Consider the following 18,611-nt stretch of genomic DNA (forward strand, 5'->3'; position numbering starts at 1 on the left):
CATGAGAGACGCCTCAAAGAAAAAGTGAGAGCAGGGGATGTGGTCATGATGGGAGAGGAGCCGTGGATGAGAAATCAGGGCTTGAGATGGATTCCTCTGAGAGAAGGATGCAAAAAAAAAAAAATGGAGAAATGAAGTATGACGGGGGGAGGGAGGGCAAAGAGAACGAGCAGAGGAATACAGAGTGAGGAGAAATGAGGAGGGGCAGAACAGAGTGGGGGATAATGCCGAGCTGAGGGAGGGAACGACACAGACTGAGGAGGGGGAGATGAAATGAGCCAATGAAAATAAAAAGGTGAAAAGGCTGCTGTCTCTCTGCAGTGACGATAAAAGAGGCAGATTGAAGGTGTGTGCCCGCTTGTGTGCGCACATGTGTGCATTTGCACATGAAGGTGCAAGGTTAAAAGGGTGGCAGAGCCGCCCCGAAATTGTTATTTTGCTTCATCTCAGGGCAAATGGGAAATACTTGTCAGTAATAACCCAGCATGGTATGTAAGTGTGTGTGTGTGTGCCTGTGAGAGTGAGTGAGAGGGGAAATAATGGGAAATGCTTGTCATTGATGGCTTTGCATTAGAAGTGTTAGGCCTCCATGGATTGAAAAAAGGAGCCCAAATGACAAAATAGCAGCAGGGGATTTAACCCCGTAACTGCTGCGCTACAACAGCGACTGTGCAACACATACACGTAAAAACTCTGTTAACGTTTTACGCTGTTCTTGAAGACATGTCAAAGGTGCCAAGTTACTCATTTGAATTCTGGGTGTGATCTGAATTTTTTCTCCTGATAAATCCTTCACCTAGCTTGGCATAAAAAAAATATTCCCAACTGCATATCAGTCCGGCCCCTCTCAGTTCATTTCCGATTTCCAACGGGCACAAACCGAAATGCATGTGGACACAATTGGAAAGATCCACAATCACAGCAAAGAAATGTGCGACGTAGAGCAGAGTGACACATGCAAGTCAGGGTGATCCTGGTCTGTTTTCAAGTGGGAAAAAAATGGCGGCCTGGTTACAAATGTTCTCAAGTTACAGCTAATCAGTACAAGAAAATGGGTTGTTTGTTGATACATTTGAGGTGCTGCAGTAACGCAATCTTGATTCATATTTGATCAGCACTGCCTACTTGGTTGATCTGAGTTTCATGAGCCTGAACTGACCTACAGACTGGGAGCAACTGGATGGATCTACAGCCAAACAGCAGTGAAACGTGTGATATGACAGGCGAAACCACAATTTTATCATTTTAAATTTAGTAACATTTTCATTTTCTTCAGTGACAGTGGTGTAGGTCAGTGTCAGTCAGTAGGTCAACCACTTTGGTCCAGATGGAAATATCTACTTAAAAGAGTGGCACATAACTTTTTAAAGACATTCATTGTCCCTAGATCAGGGGGCCAAAACTTTTTCCCTCGAAGGGTCAAAACTGGAACTTAACGTTGGGCCACTGGCCAAAAGCAAACACCCATTTTATGGTTAAGATGCATATAGGTACCAGGATCCCAAGTTTGATTAATTGACTGAATTCATTTAGTGTCACTCTGCAGGCCGTAGTATAATAAAATGATAAATAATAATCAATAATCAAGGATCCTCCATTTTTAAAAAGCATTTTGACAAAAAATAAAACGTCACACATATTTCAATATATTTCTGTATATTATACAGTCTCACAGAGTCTCCTGCGTTGCTGTAGACTGTTAGACTTGTTTATTTCTGGTTTAACAGTCTGCTCTGATACTGTTGTTGTTGTTCAGTTTTTGCCAGTAGCTAGTTGCTGGACCAACTTTATCTTTTTCAATAAATGCCTGTGCTGGCTGACAGGCCGGAGAAGTGTCCAGAGTTACTATCTTGGCACCTAATAGCATTTGGAGGTTCAGTGGTAGGGGTTTCATGAACTGACCTTTAAGCATTAAATCATCTAATATGAATGATCTCAGTCTCATATTGAGGTCGGATAGCTAAAGGCTATTTGTTCTCCAACAAGATGAAACAAGAAATGATAGAATTAGTCTGTAGAAGATCCATAACACCTCAATTTCCTAATCTGTAATATTTCTTTTTAAATGCTAATCCCATTTTTAATTTCCTTTCCAGTTACCACATAGTATGACATCTGGGACCCAACCTTCACACACATTGACTGCTCTCCTGTGTGAGTTAACACAGATTCTTACTGTGTTTACCTGCTGCAAAACAAGCTTTGCATTTCTAGTATATTTCACACCAAACCAATACAGTGAATAACATTACTTATATGACTGGTGTGTGCGTGAGGGGCTGCAGGCTGGTCGGCGTGCACAGGAACGGAAACGGGATCAGAGGATAAATAACGACACAGAGAGGAGCAGGTTCAGCATTGATGTTTTACTAGAAAAAGAAACCAAATGGAAAGACAGAAACGAAGGAAGAAAGAGACCGTGTTAAAGCCAGAGTGTTTACAGCCCAGCAGTCCGCTTTGTGCCGTCTACGCATGAAATCTCATGTGCTGGAGGTGGCAATGAAATAAAACATAACAGTAACATGTATAGTCTGACTGCCTGGGGTGCCTGGTGTGGCGATAGCTAGATCGGCGTCTCTGCGCAAATGCATCCACCCACTATTTCCACTTGTTCTCTCATTGCTGCAGTACTGCTGCAGTGATCCCCTGGGCTGAGAGGAAGTGATAGGAAACTGTTGTTTGTTTTTAGCCGTAGAGAGGGTCGCTGTCTGAGATACTTCCATATATGCTCTTCAAGTTGAGTTTGATTTGAACACATGTGATGCAGGACTGATGCATGACGAGGTACGTGTGTGAGTTTTACAAAGAAGTGGAAGTTCTTCTGTTTCTCTGTCTTTTTGCGAAATGATAACAGTTACAACGTTAAAGAGATAAAATATCCAGGGCAAAGGACCAGAGGAGACTCAGATTGTCCGATCGGTGTCTCGAGTTCTCGATCTCTCTCTATCCCATTATTTGCAGTGTATCAGGGTTGAAAATAAAGTAATTTGTCATTGCTGAGATGTACTTTATACAGAGTTATGTCTTACAGTGGGACAGGAGGAAGGACAAAGGCAGAATGGAGGGTAGACAAAACAAGAGAGGGAACAAGGAAAAAAGCAGAATGAAACAAAAAGAAGAATAGACGATTTCAGCAGGGCAGAAAACACAATATTTAATTCCCACACAGTCTCTTTGCAAGTGTCACCACCAGGCTAATTGTGTTGGCATGTAGAAGTAAAACTGCACTAAAGCATCTAAATCCACAAAAATTTGTTCTTCTCCTAATTGTTCCTCAGATATTAATGTATATTTCCTCTCCCCAAGGCTGGCAGGAAGTGGATGTGCCAAAACAGGCTGCCATCTGGTATATAACAGATTTTTAAACATTTTGTAGGATTGATGGCTCTTGCCGAGCACATGAGATCCAATCTTGTCCCCAAAAAGTGCAAACCCTGCTCCGTTTGAACTCTTGCTGGATTTCAATCTGTCGCCGACTCATCTGGTGAGAAGACAAATAACAAAAAGCACTGAGGCGATATGAAATGCGACACAAATGCTACACTCTCCAAAATGTCAGACAGCATTGTTTCCCCAAAAAGTGTTCTCATTGTGTGGGTTTCAGTGTTGAATACTGGCATCTCCATGCGGTTTCAGGAGCCTCTGCAGCCTGAGCAGAAGATATCGAAATAAAAACATTGCTGGGCGATGAGAAACAGTCACTAACTACTCGTGAGACAGACAGACAGGCAGAAATCAATTTGTCCGATCCTCTCATGGTGCTGGAGCGATCACTCTGAGCTGACCCTGTGTATGCAACGATGTGCGTGCGTTTCTATGTGTGTGTCCGTGTGAGTGCCAGATGGACATTCAGTGTTGAGTAGGACACACAAAGACTGTGGCATAATAATATTCTCAAGTTATCAAAAAAAACAGCCATATAACAGAATGTATGCCATGGCCTCTGACAATCTGTGATCAATGTTTTCTATAGCTCTCTATAGACGTATAGATATATATTCATTTGTATTATATATAATATGTAGATTTATAAAAAAGATTTGATCTTAATTACAAGTAGTGGCATTGTTCTTTTATATTCATTATTGCAATGAATTGTTATCTAAGATGATTAAAAAAGACAAGTGAGTTCTGTTTTGCTACGCAGTTATTTACAACAGTTTTAAAAAGCAAGCTTTCTGATATGGTACCTTTCCCCGGCCACTGGAGAAGACTGAGGATCTCAAATGGCCACCAAACTGCCCGTTAGAGTCGTTACTTATAGAGAAAACTGAAAACTGCACCTACGGGTCTTTATAGTTCAAGTCAAATGAAGCGCACACAGCGTAGACCAGTGGTTCTCAACCTTATTACCCCTTTTCCAACATAAGAGCTCTGGTTCTTGAACCGGTTCCGTCAAGATTCTTGGTGCTATCTATCGAAGCAGCCTGTCTGTAAGTTTTAAGTTGAACCATTGTAGTCAAGGACATGCCTTTAATGGAGGCCGTTGCATAATGCACGCACGCTTCAATTCAAACTTCAAGTTACAGGAAACCTGTCGTCTGGGAACCAACTTTTCAAGTTCCCAACCAAGTCATTTTTGGTCAAAATGCTCAGAAAAGCCTGCAATACAATACACAGATGTCTCTGACATAACTTTTTGTTGATAATTTAAGTTGATATATTCATGTTGTAAACTTAAATTCTTACATATCAAACCTTTAATTATTCAAGAGGACACGGAGGCGGAATTTGCCACAATCGAAAGGTTATAGCCCAAATATTTATGACTCCATCGCTCGTTTTCCAAACTTCTTTAAGTTTCCAGTGTTCAGGTTGAGGAGCACTATGTTCGGTAGCCATATGAGATCTGCCCATGTGTTTTATTTTTTCTTTCCATAACTGAATATACAGTTTGAACCTCGCCTTTGCCTTAAACCTCGGCAAAAAAAGTAATCATCAGTTTGCTATTTAGCATTTCTACTGTCATGACGATGCTGTTGATGAAGGACTTTGTAAATTACTACTGCTTGTTTTTTTTCTTTTTTCTTTTACAAACCCCTGTGAATTCTGTGGCCAAGATCAGCCGCACACGTGTGTGTTTGGAGGTTACTTCTGTTCTACATTGGCTGATTATCTCGCCTGTTTCGGGGGCGAGAAATCATTCTATATGCGTAGTAAGAAAGCATTTTCATTCAGTTTGAACAGTCCATGGCAAAGTAGCGGGTTTGCACAGTCCGAACGTTCAAGGTTACAGTTTTCTGGTCTTCTAAGGGTGATTATACCTGGCACTCAGTCTTTGCAGGCAAGTTAAGATGACGTTGACCATGATGATGATGATGATGAAAACAATGTTTGGAGTCTTAGTAAGGCGTTGTCAAGGAGTGTGGCCAGTTGGCCGACATCGTCCAATGACGACAGAGCAGGAACAGAGTTGTTTGGTTGTCTTTTTTTTTTCTCCTCTTTTACTGTCAGCTGCGATCATCATCTTTATCACTATCATCATCATGATCGGGATCGTGGTCACGTTCACAGCTCATAGTTCATTTCTTGTCAGTCTGTGCTGGCTTTCTCGTCGGTTTGTCGATATCAGGATGGTATCCTCCCAGGAAAACAACAAAATGAATGCTGCAGGCAAGTGTGATAGTCAGAGTTGTCTTTTTTTTTCTCCACTGTTCACTCCACAGTCGTATTTCACTTGTCTCTTGTAAAATAAGTCAATGGCAGCAGGAACGTGAGATGATGATGCGCAGCGTGTGTTTGTGTCTTCAAGTGTGTAAAAATGTGTGTTCATTGTGTCTGTTTCTGAGTGTATATATATATATGCATGTTTTGTGTGTGTGTGTGTGTGTGTGTGTGTGTGTGTGTGTGTGTGTGTTATGCATGACAATGATATGTGTGTGATTGTATGTAAGCGTATGTGTGCGTGTGTCCTTGTCGAAGTCTGTATGTCTGTGTGTCGTTAAGGCACGGCAGGTGTTTTTGGTTTTCAGGGCAGTCCGGAGGAGACCACTGCAAGGCCGGGGTGTCGGAGGGAGGCGTGGCCAGCATGCACGGCTTTGGGGCAGTCTGGCGTCAAGACGCGGCCATTCTCCCCCACACTTCCTGTGATGGACAAACGGGCCTTGTTCCGCATGGCTTCAGAAAAAGACAGCTAATGAGAGGAGAGATGGAGGGGAGGTCGGAGAAGAGGGTGGAGATGGCAGAGTGGAGATTTTGTTTGAAAAAAAATCACCTCATAAGTGTAGAAACTGTCCAATAAATGCAACCAATTGCGTAAAGACAGATATTTCCATACGAACACATGCACCATAAACACTCATACATGCATGTGCCTGTACACACACTGTACACACGAGTCCGCTAACACTTAGAGAGGTCTGAGGGTGCAATCACACATACAGTTGAAACAATACCGCAGAAATTCAGCTTTTTGCATTAGTGTTTTGATGTTTTAAGATTTTCATTTAAAACAAACGTGCGGTAGCAGAGCTCTTAACACACTACAACTTGAGAAAACAAATGCAAAAAGACAAAAAACAAACAAAAAAGCCAACTAATCCTAACCAGTTGGAGTACAGTGATTCCTTGTTGCTATTTTGGATTTCTCGGTAGGTTTTTTGCCACTCTTGGCACAAATCTTCACCAAATTTAATTTTTTCAATGAATAAGGTCTCATTGTAATCCCCCGGAAGGGGTGGGCTATCACCCTCTATAGGGGTTAGCTGTTTTTTTTTGTCTATTTGCATTAGTTTTCTTAAATTTCAGTGTGTTGAGCTCTCATGGCCACGGTACAAACTAGTGCTGAATCAATACATCAAATCAAAATAATCATTAAAGTCATTTTCCTACATTTGGTGGTTCCTGTTTCACCAATGTATGGATTTGTTACTTCTATGTATCCGATCAGCCACAACATACACAACACACTGACGGTTCAAGTCAACAACATTTGTCATCTACAATGCAATGTTCCCCTGGGAAAACCTTGGGTTCTGGCATTAATGTGGATACCACTTGACACGTACCACCCAGCCAACCATCATTGCAGACCAAGTACACCCCTTGATTGGCGATGGCACATCCTGATGGCAGTGACCCCTGCAGCAGGACGACGCACCCTGATGAACATCTGTGGGATGGTTGCGCCTCCACGGATCGGTGGGTGATACGTGTCAAGTGGTATCCAACAGGAACTCAATGCTTCGCAGCAGAGCATTGTTTTGCTGCAAGATGGTCAAAGTTAATAATTTCGCCCATCAGTGGTTTTCATGTTGTGTCTGATTGGTGTATATTATATTGTGAATTGAATATGTTTGTGCTTTAAACCGTTGGATGGACAAAACAAGTCATTTGAAGGTGTCATTCAAATGACTTGTTTTGTCCAGCCAACGGTTTAAAGCACAAACATATTCAGTGAGTATCAGAACATTTTTCTCCCTGCTCAAACAAATTGAACAACAGGTAGAAGACGTCATCTGAATGACTTCAAACGGACACTGTGTGACTGCACCCGAAGCTACACATCCAAACTTCACAACAGTAACACGGTTCTACCAAAGGCAAATGTAAAAGCAGGCAACAACCAACAAACGTGTACATAGTAGACGAGAGGATTTGGGTTGTAGACAACTGCATTTCATAGGTGACCATGCATTTCTGGGTTTCAGTAATCTGAGAAAAGTTCAGGTGAGGATTTAAAAGGATAGGATTTGGAAGGTGAGGACTTTGAAAAGACAAAAGGAAAAACATGAAGGAGTGATTTTTCTTTCAAGGTTTCAGATTTATAGAGAGGGAGTGACTGACTATACTGCTCAGAGTAGGGTGACACTTCACACAGGCGGGCTACGCTGTGATGTTTTACTCAAGTGTGTGCTGCTCAGTGATAACCTCACATCTCTGACAGCCAAAGAGCTTTATTTCCTGATTAATCGTGCATTTTTTGTATATGATTGGGTGTTTGTGGTGCTGTGATTGGGGCACTTCTTAAAATGGCTCTGCTACCACTGAGGCTTTCCACGGAAGTCATTGACAATCTAGAGAGAATAACCTCTGTAAATAATGCTCGGAAAGAAGAAAATGGTTCAGTTTTGTCTTCAGTTTTTGAACCATGGCTATTTGATGTTCTGTGTATAAACTAATGGCCTTTATACTGTGTAGTATCTTGTTGGAAAAGCTAGTTTGAGATGCATGAATTGGAGGACAGTATCTGAAAACTGGCATTTACAATAATTTACTTTACAATTACAAACAGCCAACAGTGTGTGGTAATACACTGCCAGAAGTTTACCCCCTTCCTCTCTTAATGAGTGCTGTCATGCTGATGTACAGCTCAATTAAAAACTAAGGGGAAAACACAACATAGATACTCTACAGGAAGATTTAAGACAATCTTCAAGGAACCTTTAATTTTTTCAGATGTTTTGGACGAGACAATTGCAACTTGGAACTCTTTTGGATGATTTAAATTAGAAAACATGGCCTACGTCCAGACTACAACCATGGAGGGAATGCTGTGAGCTGTGGTAAACTTTCTACATCATTTGAAGTTGGCTCCAGCACCTTTACACAGATAATAGCCAATAATTCTTGTACTTCATTTAGCTGTCGTTATGTTTGCATCCGGGGTATTGATCCTGCTAAATGTTTCAAGATGATCATCAAGTCCAATATTTTCTCACTCTCTCGTTAATTGCTCCTTTACATCATTAAGTGTGTGCCATGTTTTAACAACAACATCACTAAGTAGCCCTTCTATATGAAGTGTTTGCTTCATCAATTATTCCTCGGCATTAATGCTAAGTAAGTGGGCTGTTTTGCAGGTGTCAGGGCTGGAATATATCAGACTGCCTGTTTGGTCCGTCTATAACAGGGGTGCACAACTCCAGTTTATGGATGACACTTTAACGGTACAGTATACGGAGAGGAAAGAGCGCTGACTACCAGCCAGCAGGAGTACACTAACTTAAGCTGTTGAGCATAGAAGATTTTGTTCCCCAGGTTTGTTGTTGGTTAATTAAAGGGTTACTTCAGATTATTTGAAGTGGGTTTGTATGAGGTTTTTATCTACAGTCGATGTATCACCTACAGTAGATGGTGGTCTGCACTTTCCCATTTGGAGAAGTAACAGGAGTACTCGGATGGAAGCAATGTTCTGCTGTGGAGGCTGGCAGCAGCAAAATACATTTAAACCATACTAATTTAATCGTAATCTATATTTAAAATATTTTCACCTCTTTACCTTGCCATCAATCAGCCCTTTCCAATAGGGAACTGAAGTCATTATATCGCTCTCTTCAAAGTCACCAGACTCCTTTGACAAAAACATTACTTTTTACCTTGCAGAACAGAGTTGCTGGTATACTGCAGCGTCGATCGCTTATTATTACTTTTTTTATTGTGTGACTTTGGTGCTCTTAAAGATTAGTTTGGATACAAACTAACGTGTTAAAACACCATAGTCACGCAATAAACTTACTGATCGAGGCAGCGATAGACTAGCAACTCACTTGTTCTGCAGGCTGCTTTTGTCAAAGGAGTCTGGTTGCTTGAAAGAGAGCAGAAATCGATGTACCAGCTTCAGTTTCTCACCGGAAAGGGTTGTCTAATGGCAAGAAAAAGTGGTGAAAATAATCTAAATATAACATACACTTCAACTAATATCAATTGTTTTAGGTGGGAATTTAGGTGGTTACAAAAAAGGTTTTTGTGCTGCCCTTGTCCACAGTGGTTTATCTTTGGAGCTGGTACTACACTCTGCTTCTCCAAACTCGGGACATGCCGACCTCCATCTACTGTAGGTAATACAATGAATATGAATGACTAGAAATCAAGATTTGTAAATATTTTCCATAATTAATATATAAAAAACTGTTTCTGCATGAAGGGATTTGGAATAACAAAAGTCTGATTTTTGCAGGTTGACTAATATCAATGGGCAAAAATGAAAAGCAATTAAAAAGTGCTGTAGGGTAAAAATTAATTCTATTATTCCATTTGTTCACTTAATAACTCAAACTGATTATACGATTCATTTTACCTGAATAGATGAGATTAAATCTGTATTTCAAGAGAACATTTGAAACTTTGCTCATGCTGTCAAAACCTTCAGTCTCACCCAAAATTGGTTTAAATTGGCTCGGCGTGAATTGGCTCTTAACAAACGGGGCGTTTCATGTACACTCATGCCCCAGCTCGCACAAAGCTTCACCCACACGTCCTCCTAACATTGCCGTGGTGCTCGAGGAATTACTCGTCTAGTTATGAAAATTACGGTGGACGTCCACTGACATGAAAAACAAATTAAAAGTATTTTTATTCCTGAGATATCCATCACATTATGGCTGCAAAAGTTCTAGCCAGACACAAATCAGTGATAATTGCTGTCACACGTTGGCTAATTAATTTGTAGCTAGAAGCAGATTTTTAATGAGGAACACAACAGTTTTTGCTTTCAGGGTATGAAAGTAAAGTAAAGACGGTAGGCTGATGCTTCATCTGCTTAAAATAGTTTGGGATAGTTTAGGACAAGAGAACAAAATAGAAAAAATCAATTAAACTTGAAACTTGTATAATGTATCCTGGTTGTTATTAGAACTTACTTGTAAGTCCCTTTACCAATACTCATGTTTTGCTGGTGTTCATACAAACTTGACAAAGATTTGTGCCTGAAGCATCAGAACCAAAATGATTAGTCAATTAATTGCTTGGCCCAGTGACTGGGATCTAGATTGGAATCTGGTTAAAGGTGCAATATGTAAATATTGGAGTCCTGTCAAATTCATACTGAAAAGAAAAAGGGGGCACCATATCATTAGAATAACAGCTAACTGCTGCTAACTGTAGCTTCAGCTGTTGGTGTTTACACCGTTTACATAGGAGCTTTGGACCGGTATGGGCCGGGGCTAGCTGGTTAGCATGCTAACTTTAGTAGATATATCTGAAACATAATACATAGACGTCATAATGTCCAAACTGCTTTTTCATCACTAGTTTTTTTTGTTTTCAACAAGAATTCTTACATATTGCACCTTTAAGCAAACATGCTAAACATTACTTACTCTAGTTTCAGCTTCTCAATCATGAGGATTGGCTGCATTTTTTTCACTTATGTGATAGCATACTGAATATTTTTGGGTTTTATGACTGTTGGTTGGACAAAACAAGCAATAATTGAAAATATAATTATCGATAATGAAAAAATGTTTTAGTTGCAGCCCTGTGCAGCATATAAGCATGTAATTTAACCCCTGAGGATGGAGTTGTGCATCCCTGGTTCATCATGATTTTGTTAACTGTAAGCTAAAATTACAATGCAGGTGCCTAGTCAAGTCCTGAGCCAAGAGCATCACCATCAATGTCATCATCATCATCACCATCATCATCTGCAGCCAAAGACGATGGAACCAAATTTGTAGTCGCACACATCAAACCCCAATCTAGCCGGGGGTGAAGTGCTGAAGAATGGAAAATAACGACTATAAAAAAACTCAAAACAAATTTAAACCCAAACATCCAGGAAAATATTTGGCCAATAAACAAACAAAAGAGCCAAAATAAGCTTTAAAGAAACAAACAAAAAAAAAGCTACATTGGTTCCACAATGCTTGACCGCATCCTCATCATCACCACATGAAGAACAACACGGTTGCGTTGGGCTGCTGCGTCAGCCGCTACATCGACAATACAATAATCTACAGCACCACCACCATGATCAACACCACCATTACCCCACCTATATGGGAGCCTCTAAATCCTACCCCTATATCTTGACCCCCTCGGAGCCGTACACGTTGTACCCCTCCCTATAAGTGGCTAGATTCTGGGTGCTGGGGGAGGGGCTGGGGCAGTGGGGGGGGCTAAGGTCCACCTTCATGCGCTTGGCTTCGGCCCGTGACTTGTAGCAGAACTCGACCAGGGCCACCAGCATGGCCAGGCCCAGACCGCCCACAAGGATGTAGAAGACCCCGGCCACGTTGGACAGGCTCAGAGCCTGGGACGACTTGTCCTGGAGAGAGGGAGGGGGGGTGGGGTTTGGGGTAGAGTGAGGAACGAGTGTCAAGGGGTCAAATGGAAAAGGAGGCGAAGAATGGTGAAAAATGGAAAAGAAAAGGGAGGGAAGGAGTGCAGCAGGATAATGATGGAGGATTAAAGAGAAGACGTGATTAGGAGAGAGGAAGAGTGGAATGAGAGGTGGAGGGAATAACAGGAGGAAGGAGGCAGAGGAAGGAAGCGATAGAGGAGAAAAGGAAGCAGGAGGTGAGAGTGTGGAGAAAGAGGTGGGGAGAAAGCAGAGAGAGAAAATAGGATACAGTGGGTTAGTCACAGAAATGGAGATTGTCAGAGACAAAAATATTTAGTGAAACAAGTCTGCCGTTGTAATGTACTATTCTATGATACTGAAATTAAAATTATCATACAATTACACTCTACAACTACAAGTAGTACTACTACCACCAAAACAGCGACTACATACAGTACTACACATCTGTGACAGTCAGCACAACTACTCTACATGTCAACATATTTAACAGAATTAAATCAAAGCAGCTTGAATCAACATCTAGTTTAAGTCAAAAACAGAAAATAGCAGGTTGTAATCTGAGCCGTGATGACATTTCATTGCAGTTTAATTGGAATTTAAAAGCTCCAGTAGTGTAAACATCTACAGCAGAGCAGCTCCTATCTGCTAAATTGTGAAAATTGCAAACATGTGACTGTTTGAGAACTTATTTCCTACTCTGGAATGAATGGAAGGCTGTAGCTCTTTAATAGCAACAATGTTAATAAAACGTATGGTATCGCTTTATATTACAGGTTCATCATTTTCTACTAATCTCATAAGAAATTTCCTTAAAATGAACTATGTAACTTGGTGCTAAAAATAGGGCGACTGAGTAAGAAGTGAGCTTAAAATATATGCAGTTGTTTATTCCAGAGGAAAGAACTGCTCCACTTAAAGCGAGTAATTATTAATTCAGTGTTTATTTGTTGTTGAGAACTTTAATCTCCATTTTTGAATAATTAATTCATTTCAAAACATGAATCAGTAATTAACTTGTATTAGCCTAAATATTTAATTGCAAGTGCAACAATTTGCACTTTATATGAACTGTAAATAATACCAAATAACAGAGCTCTTCCAGAAAAATACTGAGTATAAAATTTGAAATATATGCACCTGTAAAACAAAGTGTTACCACCGCATGTTACTCCAAGTTATAGATTTATACAGATAGCATCCTAAACATGAAGGCTAAAGCCAACTGTTGCTCACAAGTTGCTAAAGCTAATGAAACACTTTATTCTCATCTGGTTTCAGGTTACCAAACATGGTCTAGTGTATGACATCAAAACAAAAACATGAGAGTGAATATTGACTGATGACAATCAACATTTACGTCTGTATTTCTAATGCTAACTGTAATGAAAATGGGATTGCCACAGATTGCTACAGAAACTGAACAAGAATTGGAGTCAATCTGATGCAGAATTAAGTAAATGTCCACCATCAGAATAAAAATGTAGGAAAAAGTTACGAAATAGTCTACTGTGGACATTCAAGATATGTTTCAGGCTAAATGAGAGCATTGCTATTGATAAAACAGTAGTTGCAGTAATCTGGAGCGTATTCAGGATGAGAGTTTCAGGCTAGCGTTTTGTGGGCCGCAGCAGCGTGAGACTGACCTTACTTCCAGAGTCCTTGGGTCCACACTCTCCCTTGTCATACCACCATTTGTTTTTCAGTTTGTCTAAGACGCCTGCTTCGCTCAGTTTCAAAACTGCAAGGTTTACCGGGGTTCTTCGCGTGTAAAAATAACATAAATAACATCATAGGTCATGTTATTTTATGTTATTAGAGTATTTCACATTTGCATTGCACAGCTCAGTCACATAGTAAAGTACTTTTGTTCAGATCAAGTGACCTAGCATGGATCCCACTGAGTACATGTGTGTATGCTCGTTGAGGAGGGGCTGGGGGGAGCGAGGAGCTAAGGCGAGCTACAGACATATGAGTGGGACCCACCTTTGTCACTTCAGGTAACACACCCATACTGCCCCAGCTGGTCCTATGCTGAACACTGGAGAGGCAAGTACTGTAAAGCCAGGACTATTGGCGTCAGGCTAGCACTGTGCTACGACTGGGAGAGTGAGCTACAGTGAGACTGACTGTAAGGAGGATTTCTATCTTGTTCCTGTTGAACTCAGATCTCACTTTGCTTGTAAAACAACTTTCAAGTCGGGCAGTTCTTTCCACTATTTTGGTCCAGAGTGAAATATCCTGAACATGTATGGATGAACTGGCATGAATTTTTTTGAAGACATTCGTGGTCCATGACTTTAATGATCCTCTGCCTTAACTTTTCAGCCCATATACTGTTTATCCCATTGTTTTTAACAAGACCTCAGGACAACTCCATCCTCGTTTGTGCCGACAGAGACAGATATTTTTAGCCAAAACATGGTGTTTTCCTAACTCTGATCCAGAAGGTTTTGCCTGAAACTAACCAGAACATAAGCACAGCATTGTCAGAAGAAGATCAAATTGAACCTAAAGTAAAGTTTCAACATATCCGTTTATTTGGCAATTGGGTTGAATTGGTAGAGTAATCTCTATCAACAAATCTACAAAATGCAATGTCTATATTTGCCATCATATCCAGATATCTGTTACAAGACATGAGTCAAGACGCCGACGCCGTAACTCCATTACTGCATCTCAAGTTGCTGTAAACGATGAGTGGTGCACAGAAAAAATGTCTTGATCCTGATCCATCCATTATCTAGATGTCTTGAAACACTGCACCCAAAGACTAAATTGTCATCAGATGACAGTCGATGGGTTCTGAGATTGTTATCATAGCTACGCTGTTGGCATGATTTTAAAGGATGGCAAGTCTGCTGGTCTGTCAGACTCAAATGTCTCATCTACTGGATGGATTGCCATGAGATTTGGATGAAATCCATACTGACATTCATGTTCCCTCAAGATTAATTGTAATGTTTTAGGAGATCCTCTGACTTTTTGATAATCAATCCAATACTTTGGTATTTAGTCAAATTATTTAAATCAAAGTACATTTCCATCACCTGTACTTTGTGTTTAATGCTAATCAGCGAGTTTCCACTGTTTCACAGGCCCAGAAAAGACGGACTAAGCAACTGACATTTAAGTCCAAAACCCCCAGAATGGTGTCAAATAACACATTTTAGTTTATATGAATGGGAGAAGTGACGCCTTAATTGGGTAACAAAGTCTTTAAATTTGTGCACAAAAGGAGTGAGGGCCGGCAGGGACATTAATCGAAGTGTTCATCAGTGCTGTTGTGGTATAAATTGCTCTCTATTTTTGTAGGAATCAATTTACAGCTCCTCGCAAACAACAGAAGACAATACGTATAATTTCAGGACCTAAAAGTGACACATGAGTAGTATAAATGCTTAAATCCTTAACGCAACAGAGAAAACTGGACCTATAAATAGACTTGTTGAAATCTGACAAACGAACCAGAGATGTAGGAAACATTATCCAGTAATTGCATTCTGCTGCTTTCAATTATTCATCCTCCTCTCTGCCTCAAGTCAACCTGAGCCTAAAAGAATCTGAGAGCTACAATTACACCGGGGTCTCGTTTTTCCATTAAAACCCGGTTCGTCTGCCATGCGCTGGAGCAACAGATTCTCCATTGTAGGAGCGATAAGGGTCAGTTTGGTGTCTCTCTGTCTTTCTTGCAATCTGACTCTCACTTGAGTCTTGTTCTCGCTCCTCTCCCCAGAGCTGCCACTAGGGGGCGATTATTCCTGCCTTGACAGTAATTGCTCTCTTTATTTTTCCACCTGAACACTCTTTGCATTACCTCACACTCGGTCCTTTCAGGGGGGCATTATCTGATCAGTACTTAAAGTTATTATCGTGAGGTTTGCTTGATTTATCTTGGCAGGCACTCACCTGCAAAGGGGACATATTTCCCCGAATGATACTGACAATGAACGACTTTCTGATGACTCCACATAAATTATAAAACACATCGGTCTTTTTAAAAGCATGTGTGTTCTCGTTTACGTTTCAGCCAATTGATTTCTTTCAAAACTGCCTCATTTGAGGGTTTTTCTTCATCAGGAAAGTAATATTCTCTTTCTTTGTGTCTCAACAAGCTCAAGTGTTTCACCTTCGTCACTGGGTCTGAACCTTTTTCATGAAAAGGCAGACACCACTGACAACGGATGCAACATTGTGCCTATTTTTGTAGCAGCAGGGTGTCTCAGGAGATTTTACAGTGTCACTTTTGCCCTCCCTGTTTGCTTCTCGACTCTTCGCCAGGGCAGATGCATGCGTTACGCTCCCAGGACGGGGGCTGTCGCGGGCTGCTAGCCGGTGAGCGGCCCCCGTCCCCCTAGTGGTGGGGTGGGCAGACAGAGAGGGCTAACCTTGGAATCCCCTCCCCCGCTGCCACATTCTCCTTTGTCATACCACCACTTGTTTTTCAATTTGTCCAACAGGCCCTGCTCGTTGAGCTTTAGAACGGCCAGGTTGACCGCGTTTCTTTAAGTAAAAAAGGAGGGACAGATAAGATAGTTTGGTCAGAGCAGAGGATGGGGGGGGGGACGGGGGACGGACAGACAGACAAGATGGACGTGGACCACAGCTGGGAGGGAAACGAGGAGGAGAGGGGGGGAGAAATCAGAGGGGTTGAAGGGAAAACGGTGGGTTAGTGAGGGAGGATGCACCCCAGACAACACTCTCACTTGCTCTTTATCTCTCTACTCGAGGTCCTTTTTAAAAATATGTTTCCCTTTTGGTTATTTAGTTTGTTCTACTGTATCTCTCCTCTGTCGCTCTTCAGTATCAGGCTGCGAAGAGAGGATGCTCGACAGTGAGTGTCAGAGTCCTGGTATAAAGTGTGTTAACCAGGTCTCTGCAGCCTGCTGATGGTGCTCTTCTCCCCTCTTACTGCTCCCCTACCTTTCTACTACTCCCCCTCTCTATCTGTGTGTGTGTGTGTGTGTGTGTGTGTGTGGCTCCAGTTTCCTACAGCCCTCCTGCTCACACCCCTGAAGGGATTGACCTCCAAACAAAATTCAGGGACACGGGGCTAAATACCAGGCAATCATGCTGCGTGTGCACATGTATTCAGCTAAGCTTTTTATATCTGGCAAGAGAAGAGCTGCGACTCATTATTTCGGTATATATTCAAAGTCAGCCTGCTGTAATGTGACACAAAATATGCAAAACAGTTGTCTGTTAAAACAGTTTTTGATTATTGCCCTGCCGCTCAGTTAAAAGCGTAGGTTTGTTTGAAAGTTTTAAAGGTTGCTGCTTTGGGAAAAGCTTCAACATTTGGGATCAGCTTTTTGACGATAGGAAGCCATTCTTTTCATGATGCCAGCGTTGGCTTGGTTATCTTTAAATGAGCTTTTTGAACAACAAAGCGCACCTCGTGAATGCTTTGCCATGTAGCAGCCAACTACTGTAGCAGGGTTTTGCTCGCCACAGAAGACAATGGGGCTGGATTGACGCGTCACCTGCGCACAACGTTGGACATTGTTGTATGCACGTGCAATTTGAAAGACGAAAGTCGAGTTATACTTTTGTAACATGTACGCATATTCAAGTATATGCAACATTAGATTGTATTGAGCTGAAGCATATAAAAACAGTCCCCTTCATGGGACAGACAATCCAACAGAAGGAAATGTGGCAGACAAACCACTTTCAACTTGATTATGCCTGCAAATGTCTCTTGATTGCCTCAGCAGGTGGCCTGGTCCCTTACTGTGATGTCCAGAGGAGTGTTGACAAAATGTGTCTGCAGGAGCTGACTGATTTTGTCAATTTGCTCCCTCCATGCCCTTTATAAATTCACTCCATCCTGTCTCTGCTCTTGTGGTACATCTCTGCTTTGTGTAGCGACCTGTAAAAAGACTTTCCTGTCATTCTTTTCTCCCGCCACCTCCCTCTGCTGACCACTCTTTTGTTTGCCAGATGCTGTAATCAGCCCGACTAATCTCCCCGAAAAGGGCACCGCAGTCACCGCCTGCTTGTTTGTTAGTCCGTACACCTGCCTATCCGGAAGCCCTATCTCTTGTGCCTGAAAGGCTGTCATTTTGGGATCAAGGAGGAAACCGAGAGCAAAGGGAGCGTAAATACAGTCAAGAGATTTCGAGAGAGACAGTGTTCTCTTGGGTGGTCTAATCTACAAGCCATGAGTAAATCTCATTAACGTAAGAGGTATGGATGAAAACAGTTCAAACATATCGTTGTCATTCATGATAGAAACAGTCACATTAATAATCATAGCAACACTTCAGAGAGCACACATTCCTATCATCCACTCTAATCATCAGGGTATTCATTCTCCTCATCAACATCATCAAGTCAAATTAGAGCTGTGATCAGTTCACCGAGAGGAGAGACAGGCTCACCTGACGTGCACGCTCCCAGCCACATGTGTGCACCTGGTAGATCAGGTTTTCCGCTGATTGGGAGAAGCCAGAGACAACCGTGGATAGTCCCAGCAATGTGTTCTGGGGGGGTGAGAGGGGGCTTAAGAAGGGAGCTATCCACCCGCTGTCTGTCACTTTTCCCTCATAAACGGAAAAAACCTTTGCGTCAATAACGACGGGAAAGTGAC

The 18,611-nt window shown here is 41.6% G+C and overlaps 1 protein-coding gene across 4 annotated transcripts in view; it reads right to left on the reverse strand.

The window, feature by feature from the left end:
• Nucleotides 1–2,351: 2,351 nt before the first annotated feature.
• The window catches only part of gria4a (glutamate receptor, ionotropic, AMPA 4a), a 113,176-nt gene continuing 96,916 nt past the window's right edge, over nt 2,352–18,611 (reverse strand). Inside the window, exons 16-18 of one of the 4 annotated variants that reach the window (XM_084351685.1) lie at nt 13,666–13,780; nt 11,849–11,986; nt 2,352–6,133 (exon numbers count right to left, since the gene is read on the reverse strand). In XM_084351685.1, coding sequence (XP_084207811.1) covers nt 5,969–6,133; nt 11,849–11,986; nt 13,666–13,780 — 418 coding nt within the window. In that variant the 3' untranslated portion in view covers nt 2,352–5,968. Of the gene's footprint in view, nt 6,134–11,738; nt 11,987–13,665; nt 13,781–16,407; nt 16,523–18,611 lie in introns of all 4 variants that reach the window. The other 3 variants (XM_084351684.1, XM_084351687.1, XM_084351686.1) reach the window with 3 other exon arrangements.

Source organism: Pagrus pagrus, assembly GCF_965226575.1.
Source record: "Pagrus pagrus genome assembly, chromosome: 4".
NCBI classification, from domain to species: Eukaryota; Metazoa; Chordata; class Actinopteri; order Spariformes; family Sparidae; genus Pagrus; species Pagrus pagrus.